The following is a 24,698-nucleotide window of genomic DNA, read 5'->3' on the forward strand; positions in this document are numbered from 1 at the left end:
CAGGATCAGAGGTGGGGGCGATTGCCAGTCGGCTGATGGCGCCCCTCGTTTCCAGCGCACCCTCTGGAGACACCCTGAGCCCTGGCCACGGCACGTGTCCTGTGTGCAGAGCTGGACGGCCATAGGCACGCAACCCCCAGCAGTGGGGAGGCAGAGGGGAGGCCTACCTGCCCTCTGGTTGCCCGTGGGCAGCAGCACCCGGCCTGTGGAGGCCTGGCCCCGGCCATCCTTGATCTCGATGGTGAATGTGGTCTTCATACTGGCCCCTGGCTCGGCGGCGCCCACGGCCACGGGCAGCGGGGCGCTGGGCTCCTCTGAGCGGGCCACGGGCCCCCCTGCTCTGTTTTCAAGGGACCTGACGGCCAAGCCCCGCCCCCTGGGGCCCTCCTCCGGAGGGCAGCTCTGAAGCTGGGCCAGGGGCCGGGCTGTTCCCCGCGAGGAGGGGCCACTGGAGGAGGAGGAGGCGGCAGGGGTGGTGCTGGTGTGGGAGGGGCCTGGGAGCCTGGCAGGGGTCGAGGGGCCGAGGGCCGCGCGGGGTGGGCCTTCCTGGAGCCCAGCAGCCATAGGAGAGTCCGATGTGAACTTGCGCACGCGGTCCCGGACGGAGCCCGCCCGCTGGAACGGGGAAGGTCCGCTGGCGAGGGGGGTGGGCTCTAGACGGGATGGGGCAGGCCGTCAGTGGTTGGCTGGGACAGGCACTGCCCAGAGCCCAGGGTTGGGGGAAACAGGCAAGTACCTCGGTTCTGGGCTGGCTGGCGGGGGCTGAGCACAGACAGGGAGTGTTGGCAGGGGCGAGGGTCAGCCAGGTCTGGCAGCATGGGGAGGCGGTAGTGGTCATGTTGAGGGGGGCAGAGAAAGGAGAGTGGACAGTGGAGACCACCTCTTGGAGTCCTCTCTTCCACATCCCTCTAGCCTACCAGCCCATCCTGCAACTCCCACAGCTCCCGGCTTCCCCACTCAGCTGCGTCCCTCTCTCTCTCACAGGATCCTCCTCCCACTGACCCCAGGATGACTTGGACACTGCCAGGAGCTGGGGCTAGGCTTGGGCCGGAGGAAGGGTGCTCAGATCCTCCCTGCCGATGGGGAAGGGGGACACTCCCCTGGCCAGCACTGCCCAGGGCTGCAGCTGGGAGATGGGTGCACTCCCTTATTGGGGAAAAGAATGTGCCTGAGGCCCGTTGCCTTTCAAGGCTGCAGGAGAGCCTCTGGCCATGGGTGGGGGGGAGTGGGCCGGGCGGGGGGGCGGGGACACCTCGGGGGCAGTGGGAGGAGGCAGTGTCAGAGAAGGCCTGGACCCGAGGGTGCTGGAGCCGTCCAGGCACCACAACCCATTTTGCAGGCAGGGAAGGGGAGGCCCGCGCTGTCTCTGCTGCCGGAACCCTCACCTGCTCTCTTTGTGTCCGAGCGACCTTTGGTGGGGCCTTGGGCGGCAGGGGGCTCCGTGGGGCTGGGCGGGAACTGCAGGGGAGACACGGTGTGGGCAGGGTTCTGACTCCCAGACCCGGGAGCTCACCTGCTTGGCAACCCCGCCCCTCATCCCGACTCACCTTGTCGACCACCTGCCCGTCTGTGCTGGGGGTGGCTGGAGGCTCCTGGGGCTCAGGGCTGGTGGCCCTGGGTGGGCTTGGGGGAGGCTCGGGACTGCCCAGAGCCTCAGGGGCAGGGCACAGGGCCTCCTCGGCAGGCTCCAGCGGAGGCTCAGGAGAGGTAGTGGTGGGCGAACCATCGGCTGAGGCAGGTGGGCTGGGTGTGTCCCTGGGAGGGGCCCGCAGCAGGAGTGTCACCGTGGTTACATCCCGGCTGGTGCTGCTGGGGGTCGGGGTTGGCTCTGGGACCTCCACCTGCTGCTTCTGTTCCTTTGGCTTTGGCACCTGCGGGAGGCCCACAGGATGCGGCCAAGTCTCCCTAGGCTGGCAGCACCCTGGGCAGGGCATGCAAAGCAGAGGGGCTGGGCACGGCTTCCTGCAGGTGCACCTGTGCAAGCGTGGTCGCTGGCGTACCACGAGCAGTCTCTGATCCCCACTTCCCAACCTCTTGGCACTGCCTGGTCACAGGAAGTTCAGAGAGGACCAGCTCCTGATGTCAGGGGTTAGGGACAGCAGCAGACCTTCTGGGGACTCCTAGACTTAACAGATTCCTGGAGTGGAGACCCCTGACCCCTGGCCTCAGCCTGGTTAACCCGTGGGGTAGGGGGCTTCCCTGGTGGCACAATGGTGAAGAATCTGCCTGCAATGCAGGAGATGTGGCTTTGATTTCTGGGTTGGGAAGATCCTGGAGGAGAGAATGGCTACCCACTCCGGTATTCTTGCCTGGAGAATCCCATGGACAGAGGAGCCTGGCGGGCCACAGTCCACGGGTTAGCAAAGAGTCAGATACAACTGAGCGACTAACACTAGGGGCAGCCCTGCCAGGTCCAGGGGCCCAGTGGCTCTGCCGGCCACGTAGGGAACCTGTAGGGCCTGACCTCTCACCCACACGCCCTGGAGAACAGACCCTGTGAACAGCTGGGGCCTGAAGGCGGGACCCGATGAGCCAAGGTAAGGATGTGGGCTGTCTGGAGCAGGAGGGGCGGCCACGGATGGTCTAAGCTGGGCCGGAGCCAGGGTCTGATTTGCATTTCAGGGAGATCCCCGGTCTGCTGAGTGGAGGCTGGATGGCTAGTGTGGGGGTGGGAGGTAGGCCTGGGAGCAGGGAGGCCAGCAGGGTGGTAATGGGAGACAGACAGGATCCTGGGAGCAGTGCAGATAAGCTGGCTTTGCTCAGGAGGCCTGGGTAGAGACGAACTCTGGCATGGGGACATGTCACCAGAGCTTGCCTGGGAGAGTGGGGCAGAAGCCTGAGATTAGAGCCCCAGTATTCCCCAAACACACACTGGGCACCCCCCCCCAACAGTGAGAGACACACAGGCGCTCTGTGGTGCTGGCATTGGTCGGCCCAGGACCTCACCCACGCCCCTTACCTCACACGGTTCTAGCCGTCGTGCTGCCTGCCCCTTGCTGTCCTCTCTTGAGCCACTGTTGGGACGCCCGCTGTACAGCCTTCCAGCCAAGGTGGCAGCTGGAAGGGAAGGGAGACGTGTCAGGTGAGAGGCCAGGGGTCCGGGGGTTGGTGGAGGGGTCGCTGAGGGCAGCGTGCAGCGGGGCCGGGGCGCGTACCCTCGATCTCCTGGGCCCGCACACGGCGGATGGCGGCTCGGATCAGCTTCCGCTCCTCGTATTCCGCGGCACCCCGCAGCTGTGGGTGAGGGGTGTGTGTCGGGTGTTGGGCTGTGAGTCCAGGTCTTCACCGGCCTGGCCCTCTCCCTTGCCCCTGGCCCAGGCCTCACCAGTGCGGTCAGCTCCTCCACGTCGTTCATTGACTCCAGCCGTCCTGCCAGCCGTGCCAGAGCAGCCCGCTGCTCAGCCTCCCGCTGCTGGGAGCTGCGGGGACACCATGACTGGTCACCTCCGCGGCCAGGGCCGAGTCCTGGAGGATGTGGGCTGAGGGTGGAGGCCAGGACAGGGTACCCGGAACTTCGGCAGAGGGGCAGGTAGCTGTGCACACCCTCTGGCTACACGCTGGCACATGCACGCCCAGGGACCTGAGTGCTAATACCACATGGGCGTGGCCAGGCACGTGGTCCACACCTGCAAACATCCTTGTGTACTACTCCAAATGCGTGCCCATGCGGCCGTGTGCACACCCAGATGGGCAGCAGACACCTGGCTCAGGCCTGCCTGCACAACACGCGCTGAGCCCTGGCACATTCGGTCCCACCTGCGTGTGTCCCCACTCCCCGCCACCGACACTCACTGCAGCCAGTTCTCCTTGTTGTCCTGCCGCTCGGCGCGGAAGCGCTTGGATGCCAGGGCCTCCTCCTCGCGTTCCAGCTCCTGCCGCTGCAGCTCCCGGATGGCCGAGCGGATGCGTCGCCGCTCTGCCAGATCCGCTGTGACCTCCAACTGTGGACAGGCGGAGGCGGTGGTGGGGGGGGGGGGCAAGTCATTTTGGCTGCCAGGGGCGGAGGGCGGGCAACCAGCCGCCCACGGCTTGGCCTGTGGCACAATGAATGGTCTGTCTTGGCTCCCTCTGCCCCAAGCCCATCACGTGCCTGCCCGCCCACCCAAACCTGGTCTCAGGGGAGACCCAGATCACGGCCAGGGCTTCTGGAAGGCCCACCATGCATGGTGATCCACAGACTGGGCAGCCGGCATCCCACCCACCTGAGCCAGATGCCAAGTCAGGCATGCCTTCCTGTGACTCGACTCCTGCCTCTCAGAGCCCTTCATCAAACCCCGAGAGCCACAGAGTCATTTGTGGAGGAGGAGAGAGGCCATCCTAAGGGCCCCTAATAGCGTCCCCTCGGCAGGGAAGGGTGATTCGGGCTGCTGGGGTCCAGCTGTGAGCAAGGGAGACTCCCACGGTCCCGGAGCACCACAGCCTTGCTGATGGGTGGCAGCCTCATCCATATTGGACAGATGGGGAAACTGAGGCAGGGGCAGGCCCTCAGGAGTCAGAGCTCCCTGCCTGATCGGGGGCTCTTTTTCTCCCTACGCTGGTCCAGCTCCAGCCACCATTAAAGAGGCAAAGGGGCTGGTGCCCGTAATGTTAGGGCCAACCCCCCAGACAGATAAGGCAGCTTGCACTAGGGTCTACCCAGGGCCCTAGAGAGGGCATGCATGGGGACAGGTGCTCCCACCAGCTTCTCGGCCCGTCCTTCCCTGGCAAATTGAAGGTGACTGGTCTAACCAGGTCCGGGAAGGGGCACCTTCTCTGGGCAGTCAGCCAGCTTTACTGCCCCCACCCTCATCCCCCCCACGGAGCCTCTGTGGGAGAGGGGAGAGGGACTGGCTTAGGGCCCCCAGGACGATAATGGCAGAGATAAGCCTACAAGGTGGGGTCTGTGCCAGGTGGGGGCAAGTGTACACACGGTGATTTCCTCCATACCGCCCACCCCCTCCCCCCGCCCCCAGTCCCCAAGGGACAGCCCTGGGAACCCTCTGCTGCCATTCTGTTCCGCTTCCTCTGCCATCATTCCTTCATCCTCCCTGGGGGGTCAGGTGGGAGCTGGGGATGTTTCAGCAGGGGGTGTGGCTGGCCCAGCTTAGCCATGAGCTCACTTGTACCAGTCTGAAGAGAGCAGAGACAAGTGACAGAGCCCCCCAGGGAATCTTCAGTCTTCACATTCCCTAGGAGCTATGGGAGGGTCCCTGGAGGCTCAAGACAGGACAACCATCCTCCCCCCCACCCCCCTGCCACCAGCTGGCTCCAGCCCCAGTCAATCTCTGCTGGGTGGTCAGAATCATATCCCCAACTTCTCTGGTCTTGGCTTTCTCACTTGGTCCCCCTTCAGGGCAGTGGGTGGGGATAGGGGAGGTGACTCGGGGTCCCCCACCTTGCAGAGCTGTGTATGGTTGATTCCAGAGTCAGACAAGAGGGGAGAGAGAAAAGTGAGGGAAGTGAGGACAGGATCCCCAGAGGCATTTATAATGTTTACTGAGAATCTGTGTGCAGATCCTGTGCTGAGTCCCATAACTGTCCCAACTTCACAGAAGCCCTAGGCACTCTATTACTCCCATTTGACAGATGAGGACACTGAGGCTCAGGGAAAAGTGATCTGAGCCAGGGTTTGAACCCAGGTTTTTGTGAGGAAGTCACTTGACTTCCCTGGTGGCTCAGACGGTAAAGCGTCTGTCTACGATGTGGGAGACCTGGGTTCGATCCCTGGGTCAGGAAATTCCCTGGAGAAGGAAATGGCAACCCACTCCAGTACTCTTGCCTAGAAAATCCCATGGGGTCGCAAAGAATCAGACATGACTGAGCGACTTCACTTTCACTTTCCATGACTCTGGGGCCTTCCCTGGGCTGAGGATAGCTCTGTGACTGTTGTCTGTCTGCTATGGTGAATATCTTGAGGACCCTCGTACTATACTGGGGACCCCCTGCAGCCTGGACTAGAGATGCCCTGGGGTTTAAGGGAGTCTATTATGTGGGAGCGGGTGGAGAATGAAGCTCAGCTCTCCAACCCCAGTCCTGACCTTGACTCAGGCCCCAAGCCCTCTGTGGTAAGCTAGGAGATTGTGGGCCTGGGGGGCCAGCTGATGCAGCCCCTCCTGTGCAGAGGGTAAAGAGGCTCAGAGATGCAATGAGCCCTAGCCCTTTGTCTCCTGGGTTCCCCTTCCCAAACCCCTGGAATCCTGAGATGGGGTTCTCATCCTTGAAGAAAGGTTGATGTGGGAACTTCTGCCCACCCCTGGGAGCCTCAGTGTCCCCATCTGGAAAATGGGAGCCTCTGTCTGATTTCCCCCCGTGGGTGGGGCAGGGCTGGGGAATGGACAGCCCCATCCCACTGGTGACCCTCGCGCATGACCCGTCCCTTTGGGCTTGGAGACAAAGGTCCGCCCACCGTGTCCCTGCTGTGTGTCCCGCGTTGCCCGCCCTCTCCGGCCCCACCGCCCTGAGTGGAGGGGGCTGTTGTTGGGAGGGAAGGAAGTACAAAGCGCCATTGTCCGCAGGGGGAAAAGGGAAGGAGATGGGGCGGTTTCCGAAACTGCCCGGTGAAATTCTCCTGGGAGGAAAGAGGGTGCTTCCTCCTCCCGGGGGGCTGGGCCTCCGAGTACTTTGTACTCTGGCTGCCGGGGGCGACTGAGCCCCAGCGTCTTCCTGTCCCCACCAGCACCACGGGGGAGACTTTGCAGGCACTCGCTCAGTGCCGGCTCCTCCAGGTACGGAAGAGGGACCGGCCGGCAGCGAAGCCAGGCCTCGCCAGAGGGCGCTGAAGGTACGCGGGCCGCTCGACCGCTGCTGTCCGCACCGCCCACGCCTCTCCCAAGCAGCCCGGCCCGAGGCGCCCGGCCCGGAGCCAGCCAGACAGGAAGCCCCCTGCCACCGCCTGCTTTAACATCCCCGGCTACGGAGAGGAAACCCAGGTTCGCGGACTTAAGCAGCTTCCGCAGGTCACCCAGCTAGTGTCAGTGCCCGATCTCCAGCCCGGGACCGAGGCGGAGGGCGTCCCAGTGTGTGGCGGAGGCGCACGTGGTGTTCGTGGCCCCAGGTGCTCCCTTCCAGCACAGCCCCTCTCCGAGTTCGCAGGCATGTGCGGGAGCACATCCGGAGTGCATCTCGGGTTCCCCAAATCGGCCCGACGCTCAGCCGCGGGTCAACTTTTCCCTTATAAGGCCCGGCCCCGCGGGGAGGAGCCCGGCTCGGGACGCCCCCCGTTCCTGCCACGAGGCCGGCGCGCGCTGGGCGGGACCCTCGGCGGCGCTGGGGCGCAGTAATGGCGGGCGCCTGGCCGCGGAGGGCCTGGTCCCGGAATGGGAAGGATTTAAGGAAAGGGAAGGCGGGGTTCGGGGTCCGAGACGAGGGACGAGGTCTTGCTAGTCCTCTCCCAGGGAGGGGGTCGGGGATGAGCGGCGTACAGCCAATGCTCCAGCTTCTCCGAAACCCTTTTTCCAGTGCCCAAGCCTGCATGAAGCAGGGGTGGCGGCTTAGAGCCGTGAGCCTGGGCGGACCCCTAGAGATGGGGATGCGCGGAGACCTGGCTTTCTCTTCACTACCCGCGTTAGGATTCTGACTTCCTGTCGGGAAGTCGAGCTGACAAGGTGGGAGACTTTGGAAGCCCATCTTCAGGTTGCACACAGCTGCCTGTGGCGGTGGCAGACACCCAGAATCTGAGGTGCTGTCCGAGGCCGAGTGCCTTGGGTAGACGATGGCAGTGACTGGGCACTGCCCAGTGACTGGGCTGAGCTGGCTGGCTCCAGCCCCTGCCTCCAAAGGAATGGAATGGGGGTGGGGTGGGTCATTTGCCTTCTCCCAGGGAAAGTAAATCTTTAATTTACCCCCTGGACATGGGTCAGGGGCTGAGGGGGTGGGGCTCTGGCCCCTTCTCCTGTTCCACTGCTCTCTGCCCTTGCTGGTGGGCACATACTTGCCCTGCTCGATTGCCCCACTACCTCTCTGTGCATGGTACCGATGTTGGGGGAGGAGCTTCAAGAAGAAGCTAGGGAAAGGGGATATAGGGGGCCCATCTTTTTCCACACCAAGATCTAGGCCCATGCCTCATTCCATCCTCATGCCAGCTGAAGGACCTAGATATTATGTTCACACACATTGCCCCCACCTCCCATTTTACAGATAGATTAGAAGTCACAGAACTCCTAAGGGTCCCCAAGGCCTGTCTTGATGAGCTCTTCTGGCCTTGACTTATCCAGGTCTCTTGGTCTCCCATGATCCTCTTTGGGGGTTTGTTTGGATCCTGGCTAAGCCTCTTCCTAGCTGGGCAGGTGACTTCCTTTTCCTAGTCACCCTGGGCAGGTGACTTCACCTCTCCGAGCCACAGTATTCTCCTCCTGGTTCTTGGAGCTGCTGTGACCATTCTGCGAGACGGTGTGCTTAGCCGCCCAGCCTGCTCCCTGCTATTCCCTGGCGTATTGTTAATCATTGCTGCTACTGTTATCATTGGGCTGGCCTCTAGGGGTGGATACTGCCCAGGCTGTTGCTTGGGAGAGGCAAATCCAGCCTCCCCACACCTGTGGCTGCACATGGGCAAGTCCTCACCAGTTACTGTTTAAACAGGTGGTGGCACTGGGGGGCTGGGAGGAACAACCTCAGCACCTGGCATGGATGGGCACATGCCACCAGAACCTCTGCATCAGCCACGTGGAACAGCCCTAGCCCTGTTTCCCTGAGCCCTCCCTCTGGCCCCTCCCCCATCACCTCCTCTCGTCACCTGAGAGGTATCCTGGACAGACCCTGCCTCTCCGGCCTGGCTTGTCTGTCTTCATAGTAGAGATGATGCGACCACTTACCAGCTTCCGCAGGGCTCCCTCATCCAGCCCAGCTAAGGTTTCGTCTGCCATCTTGCTGGCCCTGAATTCCGTCCGTCCCTTCCTGGTGAGTTCCCCAGTGCCTGTGGCACCTGACGCCAGCTCAGGAAATTCTGCAGTGGATAGACGTGAGTCAGGCCTGCGGAGGCCTCCAGAAACCACAGGCACTTGGGCTCTTGTGCCTCAGTTTCCCCCTCTAACCCATGATCATCCATTGGTGTCCCATCCTTCTTATCTGTGATGTTACTCCTGGCTGGGAGGTGCCTTCTTCCCTCAGGTAGTGTGTGCTGGGAAACTCAACGAACCAAGAGGAGAAGCCCCTAGTTCCAGTCACCTGGACTGCTAGCTTGCTGTGTGGCCTCAGCTGGGCCCTCGCCATATCTAAGCATCAAACAGGGAGGGTAGGGATCTGGATTGTGAAGCCAGGGCCCAGCAAGGCCCACCCAAGCTGTGCTTACCACCAGGGGGTGCCCGCCACACTCCCTGGCTTCCTGCCCCACCCACCCATCCCCAGGGCCAGCCCAGCCCCCAGTCATCCCAAAAGCTCAGCCTCTGGCTATGGACTAAGCCCAAACCCAAGTCCTTGCTGCTCTAGCGCCACTTGCACTTCCCCAGGTAACTTAAGCCATTGGAGGTAACACACTGTCTTCCAATTCTTGAGGACAGCACACACCCCTCTCCACTCCTCCCCTTCCCGCCCTCCCCCGATGCCAACTGCCCTGACTTCATGAAGCCAGGTGTCCGGACACCCAGCTCCTCCTGCCAATTCCCACACTTAGAATTCAGTTCCCTAGCTGGAAAAACATTCAGAAACTGATCCGCCCAGCTCCTGGACTTTGAAAAACAGGATTGGAGAGGGCCAGAGGATTGTCGAGGAGGAAGGAGGATCCCAAAGACCCAGAGGGCAGGGAAAGGATTTAAACTTGGCCACCTCTAGCTTCTGAAGTCCCCTTCCAAAGTGCCCTCAGGGGCTCAGGACACTCCCTCTTGCCCTATTACTGTCTCTCAAAATGGCCCCCTAAATCCTGGCCCAGCTTCCCAGTGTAACTCTTTTCTTCCTCCCGCAGCCCTAACCTTTCTGGAATCTCCAGGGCCCATGGCCTGACACACCAGAGGTGCTCAGTTACTGTACAGCGACTGAAATGGTCCCAGGATTGCCCCTGCTCCTGCTGATTCATCCCGCAGTCATCCCTTCCCCCTCCCCAGAACAGTCACCTTTCGAGTCACCTCATCCGGTGAATGGGTCTGGGGGTGTCCTAGTCCACACACTTGGGGTTCGTGGGACTCTGCCTGTTCAAGTCGCTGCTTGCTTCCCCATCCCTGTAGTCTCGGACAGGTGGCAACCTCCCAAACTCCCTCTGCTGCGGTCCTTCATGAGCAGTCACCAGACTTAGGTTCTGTGGATACTCTGAGTTCCCCCATGTCTTCTGAGAGGCAGGGATCCCTAATGCTGAATCTAGAACTCCTAGGGAAGTCTCTTTCTCTTCAGGAATTCCCGCCGCTGCTCCACGCCAGTCCCATGGCTCCCTGTCACACAGTGTGGGGTCCCCAAAGTTTGTGAGGGGCCTCAGAGGAACGGAGGAGCTTCCTCGGGGTTTCTGCCCCCATGGACTTACACCCCTGGTGGTCGTGGAGCCTCCTGGAGATCCGTGAGCGTCTTTACCCCGGGTCTCAGAACTTTTACCCCGTGGCTTAGCGCCCCCGTGGATGGGTGGGAGCTCCCAGATCTGAGGGTCCCAGAACCCTGGGAGTCCACATATCCGGGTGCCACCCTCGGACCCGTCGGGGGTCCTGCTGCCGCCCGGAGGCCCCGCACACCCACCTCTCCGTCTGGTCCGCCCGTCCCGCGCGGGCTCAGGTTAGGTCGTTCGGAATCCAACAGATGGACGACTAGGAGCGGTCAGGCGGAAGGCGCCGCGACTGGGATCCCAGGCCCGCTCAGCAACCGTCCCCGGGATTCTGCTAGCACCGCCTGTCCAGCCGCGCCAGCAGCCCCGAGGACCCCGCCCCGAGCCCCCGCGCCAGCCAATTCCGGGGAGGGTCCCGCCCACACTCCTGCCCTATTGGGGAAATTCAATTTTGACTACCACGCCCCTAGTGGAGGCCCCGCCCTTCGCGGGCCCTGGAAGTACAGGATTGCAGTCTTGGGGCCACTGCTCTTGCAACCTTGGCTGGTCGAGTGGGCGTCGCCAGGAGGACGCAACTTTGCGCCAAAGTCGGGGAGGGCGCGCGAAGCCGGGGTAAGTGGCCCGGGATCGTACTATTCGCGGAGCCTTCGGGACAGCCTCTCTCCGCCCTCCTCTTTGTTCGTGAGACCCTGTCCCCTCCCTCAGCTCCTCCCCCTCCTCGCTTCAGTGCCTGGGCTTGGCCGCTGCCCCCAGGCTGCTTTCAGGACACTTGGTCCAGGCCACCTCAGAGCAGGGACTAAGTGGCCGGCAGCACATTGACCCTACGTGGGGGCACCTCAGGGACCGCCTCAGATGGAGCAGTCAATCACACACCTCTTCCCCAGCCCACATACCTTTGCACACACATTCACCTTATCTGTCACTTCTCCCTGCCAAGCTCCTCAGGGTCGCCCTCTTTCAGCGCTGAGGTTTTAAACTGGGAACACCAAGTCCAGAATCTCATTCAGTAAATGGAGGAAATCGAGGCCCTGAGAGAGCCGACATGCCCAAGACAACATAAAGAATAAATAAGGGGACCCCAGAGCTCAGACCCCCCTGGGAAAAACCACTCAGTCCCTTCTACTAGAGATCAGGGTCCCTTCTGCAGGTCTCCATGGAGACCAAAGGGACTTGGAGCCTGGGAGGTGGTGTCTGGAGTCCTGTCTGTCAAATAATAACAATAATAATATAAACTCATTTATTTTGTACTTGCCATGTACCAGGCATATAATCCCTATGATGACTGTTTGAGCCCAAGATTACCGTCTCATTTTACAGTTGAGGACACGTGATAGGTAGTGGAACTGTGATTCATACCAGCACGTTTTGAATATAGAACCTGTGCTTTTAACCACTGTGATATGGGATTGTGGGGAAGTGGCTTCAGCCTGTTGCATCAGGAGACTCAGCCCCACTGTCTAGAGCCTCTATGACCATCCGTCACCACACCTCACCCCCATCTAGACAGAGGGGCAGTATCCACTCTGAAACTCTTTTAAAGACGTCAACTTATTTCACCCCCACATTCCTGAGAGGTGGTCCCATTTTACACATGGGAAAACCTCAGCGCTGAGAGGGAAGAGACTCCTTAAGGTCACATGGGAGGAGGAGCAAACAGAGCCCAATTTGGGCGCTTTAATTCGAGCAAGCCGCATCTACTCTCTTTCTAGTTAAACCAGATGTAATGTTTTAAAATAAACTTTGTTTTATTGTTACTATTATTATTATTTTTGGGGGTGGGGTGGGGTACGTGGCTTATGGGATCTTAGTTCCCCTGCCACGAATTAAACCCGGGCACTCTGGCAGTGAGAGCTCAGAATCCCAATCACTGGACTGCCAGGGAATTCCCAACGTAGATGCCCTTTTATTCTCCAGGACGAGGGTCAGGACCCTCCAAGGCCAACTAGGTCCTATTCAAACCTCGCGCGCCCATTGGAACAGCCCCCTGGGGCGGAGCACAGGTAGGCCACCTGAGTGGCGGCTGTCTTCTCCAATGAATGGCCTTCTTCGTCCTAGCTCCGCTCCTCACCCCGCCCCCACCCCCACCCCCAGCAGGGAGAAACGGCACGGGTGAGTCTCTGTGTGGACTTTATGTGACACTCACGCGCTCACTAGTTCCTGGTAACTCTGAAGATAAGCACTGGTCCCGCCCCTCCGTCAAGCCCTCAGGGCTGGGGTCCTCCTCCAATCTTACTTGCCTTCCCTTCCCATCTGAAAGGGGCGGGGCGAGATGGTGGTGAAATAAAGATCAAAGGGCGGCCCGTGAGGTCCTGGAGAAGCTTGCAGACACAGTACAGGAAGGTGCAAAACGTCCCAAGAGGAGGACTCTGGGGTTTACTGAGCACCTGTTGCATGCCTGACATGGGATTTACCGGATTGCAAATTGACCACGGAGCTAGATATGTATTAACCCAAATTCTACAGAGGAGGAAACTAAAGTTCACGGAAGTGAACTGAATGAACTTCCATTCAGTTCAGCTGAATGGCATTCAGCTGGTAATGCCATTCAGACCTGAGTGGAATTCTGTCCCATGCCAAAACCTCTTTCGTTTACCTTGCTGCGACTAGGATTGAGGAAATCCTGGAAGACTTCTTAGAGGAGGTGATGTTGCAAACTGATCCATGAGGAAGGGTGCAAAGAAATCCATCCCACGGAGAAGAGGGAGAAAGATGTGAAAGGGTATTAGTGGCTAGGGAACAGTGTGAATAAGGCCAGAGGTTTGTAAGTGGGAAAAGGAGGCAAGAAAGGCTGTGGATAGAGCAGGAAATGAGAATGGAAGACCTTCCATTTGTGAAGCGCCCTAAATGCCAGGTGAGTAGGGTGAAAACTGTGGAGGCCTGGGCTTCAGTTGGTCCATCTATAAAATGAGGGTCTTGGATCAGCTCACTTCAGGCCCTCCCAGAAAGGGTTCAGATTCCTCTAGGTCCAACTCTAGACTGGCAGAATGGGGAGTGGCTGGAACAGCTCATGGGCCAAGGGTAATATTTTGCTCTAGTCTCTGAGTCTGAAAATAAATATTTTTACCAAGCTGGCAGTGCCAGATCCCTGCATCTCCCTGGCTTCCCCTCCCCCAATCCAGGGTCCTGCAGAGAAAGCCCAGTCCTGGGGTCAAGAGGCAAGAGAAGTGATGGGTTTTAGACCCGGCTGCAGCCCAGGCAAAGTTTTCTTTCCCTTGGAGCCTCAGTTTCCTCATTTGCACAATGGAGTATTTGTGGCCTGAGCTTTCTAAGCCCTCTCCCTATCGACTAGACAACATACAATTCCAAGACTTCCAGGGAGACCCCACCTTGGGAATGTGTGCACAAGGGGCTGTAAGTCCAGTCAAGGCCGAGACCGTGGGCCTGTTGGAGGACCCGAGGCTGCTGGGCACCAGGAGGAGTGAAGGGGTTAGAGTTGGGTCAGAGTTGGGCCTGCTCTTGGGGTCTCACTGCCTCATGAGAGTAGGGGGAGAGACGGTATTTGGACTCTAAAAGTTGTAGAGGGACTTCCTTTGTGGTCCAGCAGCCTTCCAATGCAAGGGGGTGTGGGTTTTGATCCCTGGTCTGGAAGCTAGGATCCCACATGCCTCGAGGCCAGAAAAACAAAACATAAAACAGAAGCAATATTTTTTTAAAAAATAAATAAAAGTTGTAGACAAAGAACTCTCACCTGCTGTTTGGCATGTGGAAGAGGTGGTGAGAGGGTATGGCATGAGAGAACAGGAAGGCAGGTGGGACTCTGAGGATTTTGCTGGGAAAAGGTCATATAGGAGAGGCTGGAGCATGGGGGGACCTGGAGAAGAAGAACTGGTTCTTGCTGGGGTTGGCTGGACCCAAGGGCTGTGACCCTCTTCCTCCTGGGCAGAACTGGAGGCTGCCAAGGTCATGGCCTGCAGCCCCAGGAGTGGGGCTGGGGATCTGTTTGGCAAACCAGTTTGGCAAGGCTGTCTCCTCTATGATGTCATCCAGCCGTGGTGTTCTCTGTGCGACACGGTCAGATAAACGTCCGGGCTTGGAGGAGAAGGGGGTCCGGGCCTAGGTGCTGAGGGGTGGGGAAGGAGTGACCCTTCAGTGTAGGAAACTGGGAGGCAAGTGAGCCCTGTGAAGGAAAAGCGCACCTGAGACATCCACTGGGCTGTGATGAACCCCAGGAGAACAGCCTCACAGACAAAGGAGAGGCTTCTGGATGGGCCAGCCTGGACTTCCTGTGACTTCCGGGAGTTCCCTGATGCCTGGTGTCATCTAGGCTTATCGCAGGGGCCCTGTATAACTGCTGGCCAGTGGGTTGGAACCATGAAAATACATGAGTGGCAGTTTTATTTTTACTATGAACCTCATGGCTTGAACCCTGTGAGGTAGAACTCCATCATATACAGAAGAGGAGACAGGCTCAGCGAGGCCAAGCCACACCAGCACCTCACACAGGATTAGAACCCAGAACCCTTGATCTTAACCACGGTACCCTGCCACCTACTATTTGGGATCTCTGCCCACATGGTGCCTTATATATTTTTTAACTGCTTGTGAGCACAGCAGCTGAATCACGGCATCATAGAATCCTAGATGCCCACCTTGTGGTCTAGGTAGGTGATCAGTCGTAGAGAGGTCAAGGAACAGGCTTCAGGTCACACAACAGTTTGGAGGTGGAACTACTCCGTACCCCAGATCCCCACCCTCCCCTTGTTTCCCTCTCGAGGCCTGGCACCCCCATGCACGAAATACTAGTTGTTAGCACATATTGAGTCCCTATATGTGCCATTCAGTCATCATCACCACAGCCATGAGAGGTATGTGCTAAGATTATATCCATTTTACAGATAAAGAAGCTGAGGTTCAGGGACTTCCTTGGTGGTCCAGAGGTTAAAAATCTTCCTTGCAATGCAGGGGACACGTGTTTGATCCTTGGTCAGGAAACTAAGATTCCACCTGCCGTGGAGCAACTAAGCCTGTGCGCCGTAACTCTAGAGAGTCCATGTGCTACAACGAAGGATTCCACATGACCCAGCGAAGACCCCGCATGCTGCAATTAAGACCTGACCCAGCCAAATAAAAGAAATGAATATTAAATAAAAGAAAGAAACTGAGGCTCAGAGGAAGGGAAATCATTTGCCCAAGTTGACACAGCATGTTGGTGGTAGGGCTGGAATTTGAACCAATCCCTTGGTAGACCCAGGAAGCCTCACTGGAGGCATGAAGACCTCTGGACAGGAGGTGGGCAGCCCCTTTGCAGGCTCCCGAGATAAGCAGTGTCCAATTTATAGTTTCCACACAGGCCTGGCCTCCCCGGGGCGGGCAGAAAAGTGCTGAGGCTGTAGAAATGCTCTGAACCTTCCCAGAGGAGGCGGCCACGGTGGGAGGGAGTGTTTGGTGTGGACCTCAGAGCCAAGTGTAGACGTGGTGGCTGGGCCCGCTGCAGGCGAGGGAGGGCAGGTGGGGTGGAGCCCCGAATCGAACTGGCCTCTTAGTAGCGTTCCAGCCATCCGCCAGCCAGGCCCGGCCCCACCCGCCCTTCTAGCTCCTCATCTGGATTTGAGATGAGGACGCTGGGCCTAATAAAAGCAGAATGGTAGCAAAGGCAGGGCCTGGAACCACAGCCAGCAGGATGCTGGGATCCCCCATCATCTCATGCTGGCCTGGAACAGGTTTCTGAATATTTAAAATAATAGCAACTGCTTATGAAGTGGACACGTACCAGGCATTGTGCTAAGGTCAGCCCACGGTAACTCATTTATTCCTCATGATCACCCCAATGAGATAAGACTCTTATTAGCTCTATTTAATGATAGAGAAACTGAGGCACAGAGAGTTAAGCAACTTGCCCCTGATGGTTATAACAGTGTTTTACTGCTAAGCACACACATGTCCGTCCCAGGCTTCATGCTAAGCACTTTCCATGTGTTTTCCCATTTGAGGAAAAGGCATGAGGCATCCTAGGCAGATAAGCATTTATTTAGATGATGAAAAGAAATGAGATCCAGAGAGAAAAGGGACTTGCCTGAGGTCACATGGCTGCAAGGGGCCACTCAGACCCTGGACGCTAATACTAGAGAGAGTAAGACCTTGGCTTCTGGACTCAAGACAGACCTAAATATGCTGGTGACATCACGGATCCTTAGCTGTGTGGCCTCGGCAAGTCACATCACCTGCCTGAGCTTGTTTTCTCCTCTGTAAAATGGGGGTTGGTTGACATGATACTAATACCACCTGCCGGCTATTAAGCCCAGCTTGGGAATAGTAGATCATTTACATCACGCGTTTAGTTTGTGCATGGGCTGTGCTTAGCCGCTCAGTTGTATCCTACTCTTTGTGACCCCCAAGGACTCTAGCTGGCCAGGCTCCTCTGTTCATGGGGATTCTCCAGGCAATAATACTGGAGTGGGTTGCCATGCCCCACTCCAGGGGATCTTTCCGACCCAGGGATCAAACCAGGGTCTCCTGCATTGCAGGTGGATCCTTTACCAGCTGAACTACCAGAGAAGCCACTAGTTTGTGTATCCCCTCATTCAATCCTCACAACAGCGCCGTGTGGTTTGTAGCTTTTCATTCAAAGCGTGGTCAGCAACTTTGGCATCTCCTAGGAGCTTGTTGGAAATGCAGAATCTCAGGCCTCGCCCCAGACCTACTGAATCAGGATCTGTATTTTAACATGACTCTCAGGGGGGTTCATGTGCACACTATAGTTTGGGTTCATGACCACAGGAATCAACTGGGTGATGAGGGTGGGGAGGTGTCCCTTATACCTGAATGTTCCTAGAAGAGCTGCTGCCTCCGTGATCTCCAGGAGAAAGATGTTCCCTAGGGTCCACTGAGGAGAGGTCAGTGAAATCAGCAGTCTTGGGCTGCTGTACTGATTCATCCTTAGGTGCTGGCTGGGGAGGAGTCAGCCCACAGCAGACTGCTCCTCATGTAGCAGATGGGCCTGGGAAACCTGGCTTGTGACCTGCCAAGGAGAAAACTACTCAGGACTTTGGAGGGAATCTACTATACGTTGCTGGATTCCTACTTAAGGGACTTTTTTTTTTTCAATTTTGTTCTAAGGTTTTTTTTTTTTTTAATGTGGACCACTTTTACAATCTTTATTGAATTTGTTACGATATTGCTTGTTTTATGTTTTGGTTTTTTGGCCTCAAGGCAACTGGGATCCTAGATCCCAATCCCCAAAGGGGATTGCACTCGAACCCCCTGCATTGGAAGGCAAAGTCTTAACCACTGGATGACCATGGACATCTAGGGGATTCTATTTTGAAAGGCTCATCTGCTTGGCTGAAGGAAGGTAGGGGGTGGCCCGGGCGGATGTTGGAGCTGGGACCTTCACTTCGCCTGCTCCCATCCAGGCAAGCAGTTCCTAAAAAGCTGCCCTCAGAGCATGAATTGGGACCAGCCATATTGACTCGGCCCTGTAGGAGTTCCAAAGCACCTTCACCCTTTATCGTTTTTGATCTTCATAACGATCTTATACAAAATATGTAAACAAACAAAAAGAACAAAGCCACCAGTCAAGCATGGAAGTTTCCTGCCTTTAAAGAAGGGTGAAGTGCAATCCCAGGAGTGTTGCTACTTAACTTGTACCTCCTTCTTATTTTGTTAAAATCCTGTTCTCAGATTAAAGGTGCTGTTGGATTAAGAGGTTAGGTCATGGGTGAGTCCATTCTTTCAATTTATGAAGTTGTTCATTTAAAGCATGCCTGTGTAGCTCTCTCAGTAAGACATAAGTATCCACGCAGGTTTATTCAGTACTCTCTGGAGCTCAAGAGTTTCCCTTTAAGGGCCAGAGCACTATTTGAGGAGGCCAATTCCTCCTTCTCCCATTTCTGCCATTGGAGAAGGGATCTCCTGCCTGCCACCCGCAGGTCCCAAGCATTACTCAGTACCATGAGGCAGCTCCCCAAATTGCAGGCAGACGCTCTAGGAGGAATCTGTCAGTCTCTACAAGGCTTGCCTTGTGTCTCCAAAACTTATTAAGTGACATCATAAGGCTTGGCAAATAGGATGAGGGAGTCTGACCAGTGAGGACAGACAGAAGCCTGCAGGCATGGGTGCAAAAGGGTGTTGAAAGAGTTTGTCACTCTGTCGTGTCCAGCTTTTTGCGACCCCATGGACTGTAGCCCACCAGGCTTCTCTGTCCCTGGAATTCTCCAGGCAAGAAATACTGGAGTCAGTATCCATTTCCTTCTCCAGGGGATCTTTCCTACCCAGGGATTGAACCCAGGTCTCTTGCATTTTGGGCAGATTCTTTATCATCTGAGTCACCAGGGAAACCTCCAAGCAGAACAGAAATGGAGACTGCCAGGAGGCAGAGGTGAGGACAGCGCTGAGTGCTTTGAAGAGAGAATGAAAAACCCCAGTTAGCTTTACAGGACACATTCATAAGCAGGGTCCTCCTCCAGCCTCAGCAGCCTTGTGTGGCAAAATTTAATCACACCCAATTCACAAATGAGGATCCTAAGGTCCTGCAAGGTCATTGAGCTACACTTAACCGAGCCATGTATCTTAGACCTGTGCTTGTATGAGTGAATAGTTGACGTTTGTTGAATAAAAGTAGAAAGTGTGCATTACATGGCACCTTTAAAAAGAACTGTAGGGATTTCCTTGGCAGTCTAGTGCCCATTGCAGGGGGCACAAAGATTCCACATGCTGTGCACTGCGGCCAAAAAATAAATAAAAAGAATTGCAAATGATGAGAACTTTACATTTTTAGATAGTCTTAAGTATCTTCCTACCAGATACTAATTACAAAGATACCCTTTATCATAGAGAAACCTCCTTAAAACAAGTGAGATATATATATATATATATATATATATATATATATATCAGTTATAAAAAAGAACACAATTTTCTCATTTGCAGGAACATGGATGGACTTGGAAGTCAATACACTAAGTGAAATAAGTCCAGCAAAGGTTAACACTGTATGATGTTACCTATATGTGGAATGTAGAAAATATAATGGGGCTTCCCTGGTGGCTCAGACAGTAAAGAGTTTGCCTGCAGTGCGGGAGACTCGGGTTTGATCCCTGGGTTGGGAAGATCCCCTGGAGAAAGAAATGGCAAAGCACTCCAGTATCCTTGCCTGGAAAATTCAACGGACTAAGGAGCCTGGTGGGCTACACAGTCCATGGGGTCACAGAGTTGGACATATATATATATGTGTGTGTGTGTGTGTGTGTGTGTGTGTGTGTGTATGTATATATATGTGTGTGTATATATAAACAAAAAATAAAGAAGTAGACACATAGATACAGAGAACAAACTAGTGGGTACTAGTTGGGGGACAACGTAGGGATAGGGGAGTGGGTGGTATTGGGTGTAAGACCAATATTGGGTTTAAGACCTTTTGAGGATGTATTGTACCAGACATGAAGAATATAGCTAAAGTTTTGTAATAATTATAAATGTAACATTTACAATTGCATAAAAATTTTTTAAAATTAGATAAACTATAAAAATCTTGACAAAGTGACACATTAATATATAGCTCCTTTGGATGACACCTTCTCTACCACTGCTCATTTTTCTCTTCTAATTTGAGAAAATATTTCAAGTCTCTGTATATTCCAGATTATTCTCACCTCGAAAGCCACCTCTCCCAAGAAGTTCTACATAATCTCTACTGCTAGAAGTTGGGTCTTCCTCCCTTGAAATCCCACGACCCTTACTGGCACCTCTCTTAGGGCATTTATCACCTCGTGGTGGACATCTATGATATCGTCCACCCAGCCCCACTGTCCAGCTCTTTTTCCTCTCTCCCTGACTCCAACCATGATGTTCTTACTGGGAGCCACGATGTTGTTACAGATCACACTCCAAGCGACAGTTGATTGGTCTAGAGGGTAGACGTCTGACTCTGCAGGGCCAATCGGAGACTTAGTTCCAAAGGGGGACGGGAACTCAGTCCCTCCCCCACTGGAACTGAGAAGTTCATTGGTCTGTTCCTGGTTCCTGGAGCCTGGAGATAGGAAATAATGGAAGCCATTAGCCATCGTGTCCTCTGACACATGGAGGAACTCTGTCTGCAACTAGAGAGAGAAGATGGCTAACACAGCAAAAGAAGGAGGGAGAGAGAGCTGGTTCCATCTGGCTTTTTGCTTGGATTTGTGGTTTTTTGTTTGTTTGTTTAAGTAGCAGATTAATTTCTCACAATTTTGGAAGTCTGAGATCAGGCTGCCAGCATGGCTGAGTTTTGGTGAAGGCCTATTTCTTGGATTGAGACAGAAGCTTTCTAATTGTATTCTTACTTGGTAAGAGCAAAGAGAGGACTCTGATTCTATCTGCTCTTGAAGTTTTCCATCGTTTCCAGGAATAGTTGATTGGTTGGTTGGCCCTGCTGTCTACTAGGTAACTCTCAGAATCCAAGCTTCTGATAAAATCTCCTTCCAATAAATCTTTATTAAGGTAGCCAGCATAGTTTTCTGTGGCTTTCAATCAAAAGATACTCAGAGTATAACTACTCTGCGTTATTTACATCAATGTTTTACCTCTCCCTCTCATCTGGGGATCGCCAAATGTCCATCTTAGATACAGTTCTGCCTGGCCTGCAGCTGGTGAGAAAACTGGGACAGTTACTTACAAAGATAATTTTCAAAAATTACTAAATTCTGAGATAAGTCCTTTTTAAATTTTATGGTGACAGAAAGTAATGCTCTATTTCACCTTTTCTTTAATGTTCTTTGACAAATAACAACGTGTTGGCAACTGTGTGCCTCTTTCAGGGATGTGAAATCCCAGAGTCTGGGGAACGCTGTCCAGGTATTGATTCCTTTGGCAGGGCCCTCGTCTGGCTCCTCCCGAAGCTCCTGGCATAGCACAGGGTAGGAGATGCCTCCAAAAGTGAGTGGTAATGGGTATAGAGAGCAGTTCTGGTCTCCTGCCTGTGACGAGATGATCTGATTTAAAACTTACAGCTTGTCCATTCATTCTTTTATGATTTTTCAAAGGAAGCTTCATTTTTAAAAATTTATGTATGTATTTACTTTTGGCTGTGCTGAGTCTTCATTGCTGTGCAGGCTTTTCTCTAGTTGCAGCAAGCAGGGGCTTCTCATTGCAGTGGTTGCTTTGGAGCTTGGGCTCCAGGTGCATGGGCTTCGGTAGTTGTAGCACATGGGCTCAGTAGATGTGGCACACCGGTTTAGTTACTCCAAGGCATGAGGGATCTTCTTGGACCAGGGATCGAACCTGTGTCTTCTGCATTGTCAGGTAGATTCTTTACCACTGAGCCACCAGGGAAGCCCCCCTCCCCGCCCCAATTTCTTTATATATTTGCATAATGTCTCACTAGACTTGCCTGACTTTTCCTTTTAAGTGGACATCAGATAATTTTCCCCTTTATCCTAATTGTCAAGGAATGGCGTGGCTAGGAGGAAAGCTCAGAACGAGCTCACTGTGGTGGGAGAGAACACTGGAATGGAATTCAGACAGCACTGTAGTCCAGCTCTGGCTTCCCCTCCGGCTTGCTGCAAGGTCTTAGGCTGCTGCTGCTGCTGCTAAGTCGCTTCAGTCGTGTCCGACTCTGTGCGACCCCATAGACGGCAGCCCACCAGGCTCCCCCGTCCCTGGGATTCTCCAGGCAAGAACACTGGAGTGGGTTGCCATTTCCTTCTCCAATGCATGAAAGTGAAAAGTGCAAGTGAAGTAGCTCAGTCGTGTCCAACTCTTAGCGACCCCATGGACTGCAGCCTACCAAGCTCCTCCGTCCATGGGATTTTCTAGGCAAGAGTACTGGAGTGGGGTGCCATTGCCTTCTCCGAAGGTCTTAGGCAACCTGCTTCATTTCTGTGAGCCTTGGTATCCCCATCTGTGAAATGGGAATGATATCTAGTCTTCCTTCTGTACAGGACTGATGGGGCTGAGTAAGGCTTTGGCAGCAATTTGGGAATTGGATGTGGAGGAAACAGGTACCGAGCGTTGTTTTACAGGAGCTGTTGGGGGCATTGGATAGGGAAATGATTAAGAAATAGAAATGGAATTCAGGGAAGTGCAGGGGAGTGGCAAAGGGCTTCTAGCTAGTCCTGGCTCTGTCTGTTACTTGCATGTGACCTCACCTCTCTGTGCCTCAGTTTCTTTATCTGGAAACCCAGGTCCCACTGTCAGGAAGTAACTCTTCCTGATCCTTCACACAGGGCATCAAAGTATGCGGACAGCTAGTTGGAGGGAGAGGAGCACTCTGGGGGGCGGAGTCTGCATGAGGAAGGCTTGCAGTTAGGAATTACTGGATAAGAAATACTGGTCTCACGTGTTTCGTTTCATGGGGACAATCATAAGATTGGTTTGGCCAAAAAGCTTGGTTATGGAAAACTCGAACGAACTTCTTTGACCAGGCTGATGCTTCTCTATCGTGATGAGAATTAAACAAGATAATGTAGAGCACTTAGCACAGGCTGGCACATCGCAGACTCAGTAATGATGCTTGTCCTTGCTGCTCTTGTTTTATGTTACAGATAAGGAAAATGGAGCCTCCGAGAAGATGTTGCGGCCAGCCCAGGCACACAGCCATCAGTGGTCGAGCAGGATTTGAATCCACGTCTTCCTGACTCTGAGGCCAGGCTCTGACCCCCTGTGTTACAGTTACCCCATTGTGGGGCCTCTTTGCCAGACCCCAGCTGCCGGCCTGACTCAGCATCTGTGGGTGGCCTCGCTCCAGTGCGTGGGCAGCAGAGCCAGTGAGAAGCCTCCCAGTTCCTTGAAAACCAAATATGGCCAGACCAGGCCCTCGGAGGTCCGACCCCCAGGCTAGGCCTGCTCCTGCCTGCTCCTCTGTGCTGTGGGGCCCTGCTCGCTGTGCAGCCTCCTGGCTCTGCCCCAGAGGACTCTGGGAGAGCCCCCGTCCAGATCCCCCTCTTCATAGGATCTTGTTGAGCAAGTTACTGAAGGAGAACACGCGAGACCAGTGTCTCTTCTGTGCTGTGGTGATTCCCAGCTCCAAGCCTTTGCTCACACAGTCTTCTCCGCCCGGACTTCCTCTCCCTCTCTAGCCAGCTCTTATGCATTCTTTGGTGCCCAGTGTGAGTTGTCAGGATGTGTGTGACCTTGAGTAAATCTCTCATCCTCTCCATCCATCCATCCATCCATCCATTCACTCACCCATCCTTCCATCCAGTGGGCACTTACAAGGTGTCAAGCATTTTGACATATAGTCACTCCTTCCAGACTAGAAGCTCCTTGAGAATTGCAGACCAGAGGTAGAAGATAATTGTTCAACTCATATCCATGGGCCAAGTCTTATCCGTACCATAGTTCTGGCGAGGCTCTTATCATGATCACCCCCTTTTCACAGTTGGAAAGACTGTACTCAGATAGTTCGGTTCAGTCGCTCAGTCGTGTCTCACTCTTTGCTACCCCATGGACTGCAGCACACCAGGCTTCCCTGTCCATCACCAACTCCTGGAGCCTACTCAAACTCATGTCCATTGAGTCAGTGATGCCATCCAACCATCTCATCCTCTGTCATCCCCTTCTCCTCTTGCCTTCAATCTTTCCCAGAATCAGAGTCTTTTCCAATGAGTCAGTTCTTCCCATAAGGTGGCCGAAGTATCAGAGCTCCAGCTTCAGCATCAGTCCTTTCAATGACTGTTCAGAACTGATTCCTTTAAGAATGACTGGACTCCTTGCAGTCCAAAGGACTCTCAAGAGTCTTCTCTGACAATGTACTCAGACAGTGGATGTCCAAAGGACTCAGCAGAGGGGACTTCCCTGGTGGTCCAGTGGTTAAGAATCTGCCTTGCAATGCAGGGGACAAGGGTTCAATCCCTGGTTGGGGAACTAAGATCCCACATTCTGAGGAGGCAACAGCCCATAGGCTACAACTAGAGAGTCTGTGCACTGCCATGAAAGATCCCATATGCCAAAACTAAGACTCAACACAGCCGCATAAATAAATATTTAAAACAAATACACCCCCCACCCCAGACTCAACAGAGATGAGTAGAGGTGAGGCTTGAACCCTGACCTGTTGGACTCTGGAGGCCAGATTCCTGGCCACTAGGCAGTACTGCCCGCTCCCCGTGGAGGGCTGGATGGCGGTGAGAGCTGGGTTCTGGGGAAGGGCTGGGCCCACTTCTCCGTCCGCTCCTGGCTCTTGAGTAGTCTCCTTAATCCAGCGCCTTTCCAGTCTGGAGGCAGCTGTTCCTCACTTACCTTCCCTACTCAGCCCCTCTGTGACCAGAGGTAGTCTGACGCTTGCCAGGGTGGCTGGGGGAGGATTAATTTTTTTTCCCTTGCCTCCCCCTGACTGAGACGTTGAGAATGC

The 24,698-nt window shown here is 55.0% G+C and overlaps 2 protein-coding genes across 9 annotated transcripts in view; one reads left to right on the forward strand and one right to left on the reverse strand.

The window, feature by feature from the left end:
- The window catches only part of SMTN (smoothelin), a 22,885-nt gene extending 12,102 nt beyond the window's left edge, over window positions 1-10,783 (reverse strand). For 2 of the 8 annotated variants that reach the window (XM_006051033.4, XM_044929924.2), the window contains exons 1-10: window positions 10,630-10,782; window positions 8,790-8,920; window positions 3,793-3,941; window positions 3,326-3,419; window positions 3,156-3,234; window positions 2,960-3,057; window positions 1,548-1,871; window positions 1,386-1,458; window positions 737-808; window positions 168-653 (exon numbers count right to left, since the gene is read on the reverse strand). In XM_006051033.4, coding sequence (XP_006051095.2) covers window positions 168-653; window positions 737-808; window positions 1,386-1,458; window positions 1,548-1,871; window positions 2,960-3,057; window positions 3,156-3,234; window positions 3,326-3,419; window positions 3,793-3,941; window positions 8,790-8,840 — 1,426 coding nt within the window. In that variant the 5' untranslated portion in view covers window positions 8,841-8,920; window positions 10,630-10,782. Of the gene's footprint in view, window positions 1-167; window positions 654-736; window positions 809-1,385; window positions 1,459-1,547; window positions 1,872-2,959; window positions 3,058-3,155; window positions 3,235-3,325; window positions 3,466-3,792; window positions 3,942-8,789; window positions 8,921-10,629 lie in introns of those variants that run through there. The other 6 variants (XM_025267325.3, XM_025267326.3, XM_025267329.3 and 3 more) reach the window with 5 other exon arrangements.
- On the forward strand, window positions 9,950-23,504 carry LOC102413439 (nascent polypeptide-associated complex subunit alpha, muscle-specific form). Its single transcript, XM_044930663.2, has 3 exons — window positions 9,950-10,050; window positions 10,504-11,047; window positions 22,891-23,504. The coding sequence occupies exons 1-3, from the start codon at window positions 9,950-9,952 to the stop codon at window positions 22,981-22,983; spliced, it is 738 nt and encodes a 245-aa protein (XP_044786598.1). The 3' UTR covers window positions 22,984-23,504.
- The last annotated feature ends 1,194 nt before the right edge of the window (window positions 23,505-24,698 follow it).

This window comes from Bubalus bubalis, chromosome 17, assembly GCF_019923935.1.
Source record: "Bubalus bubalis isolate 160015118507 breed Murrah chromosome 17, NDDB_SH_1, whole genome shotgun sequence".
NCBI lineage: Eukaryota > Metazoa > Chordata > Mammalia > Artiodactyla > Bovidae > Bubalus > Bubalus bubalis.

What these genes read in the sequence shown, in the direction of transcription:
- LOC102413439 (XM_044930663.2), top strand. Translation starts at nt 9,950, where the DNA reads ATGGTCCCAGGATTGCCCCTGCTCCTGCTGATTCATCCCGCAGTCATC. An exon ending in TCACCTCATCCGGTGAATGG is followed by an intron (nt 10,051 to 10,503) that starts GTCTGGGGGTGT and finishes CCCGTGGCTTAG; the next exon opens with CGCCCCCGTGGATGGGTGGG. An exon ending in GGAGGGCGCGCGAAGCCGGG is followed by an intron (nt 11,048 to 22,890) that starts GTAAGTGGCCCG and finishes TTTATGTTACAG; the next exon opens with ATAAGGAAAATGGAGCCTCC.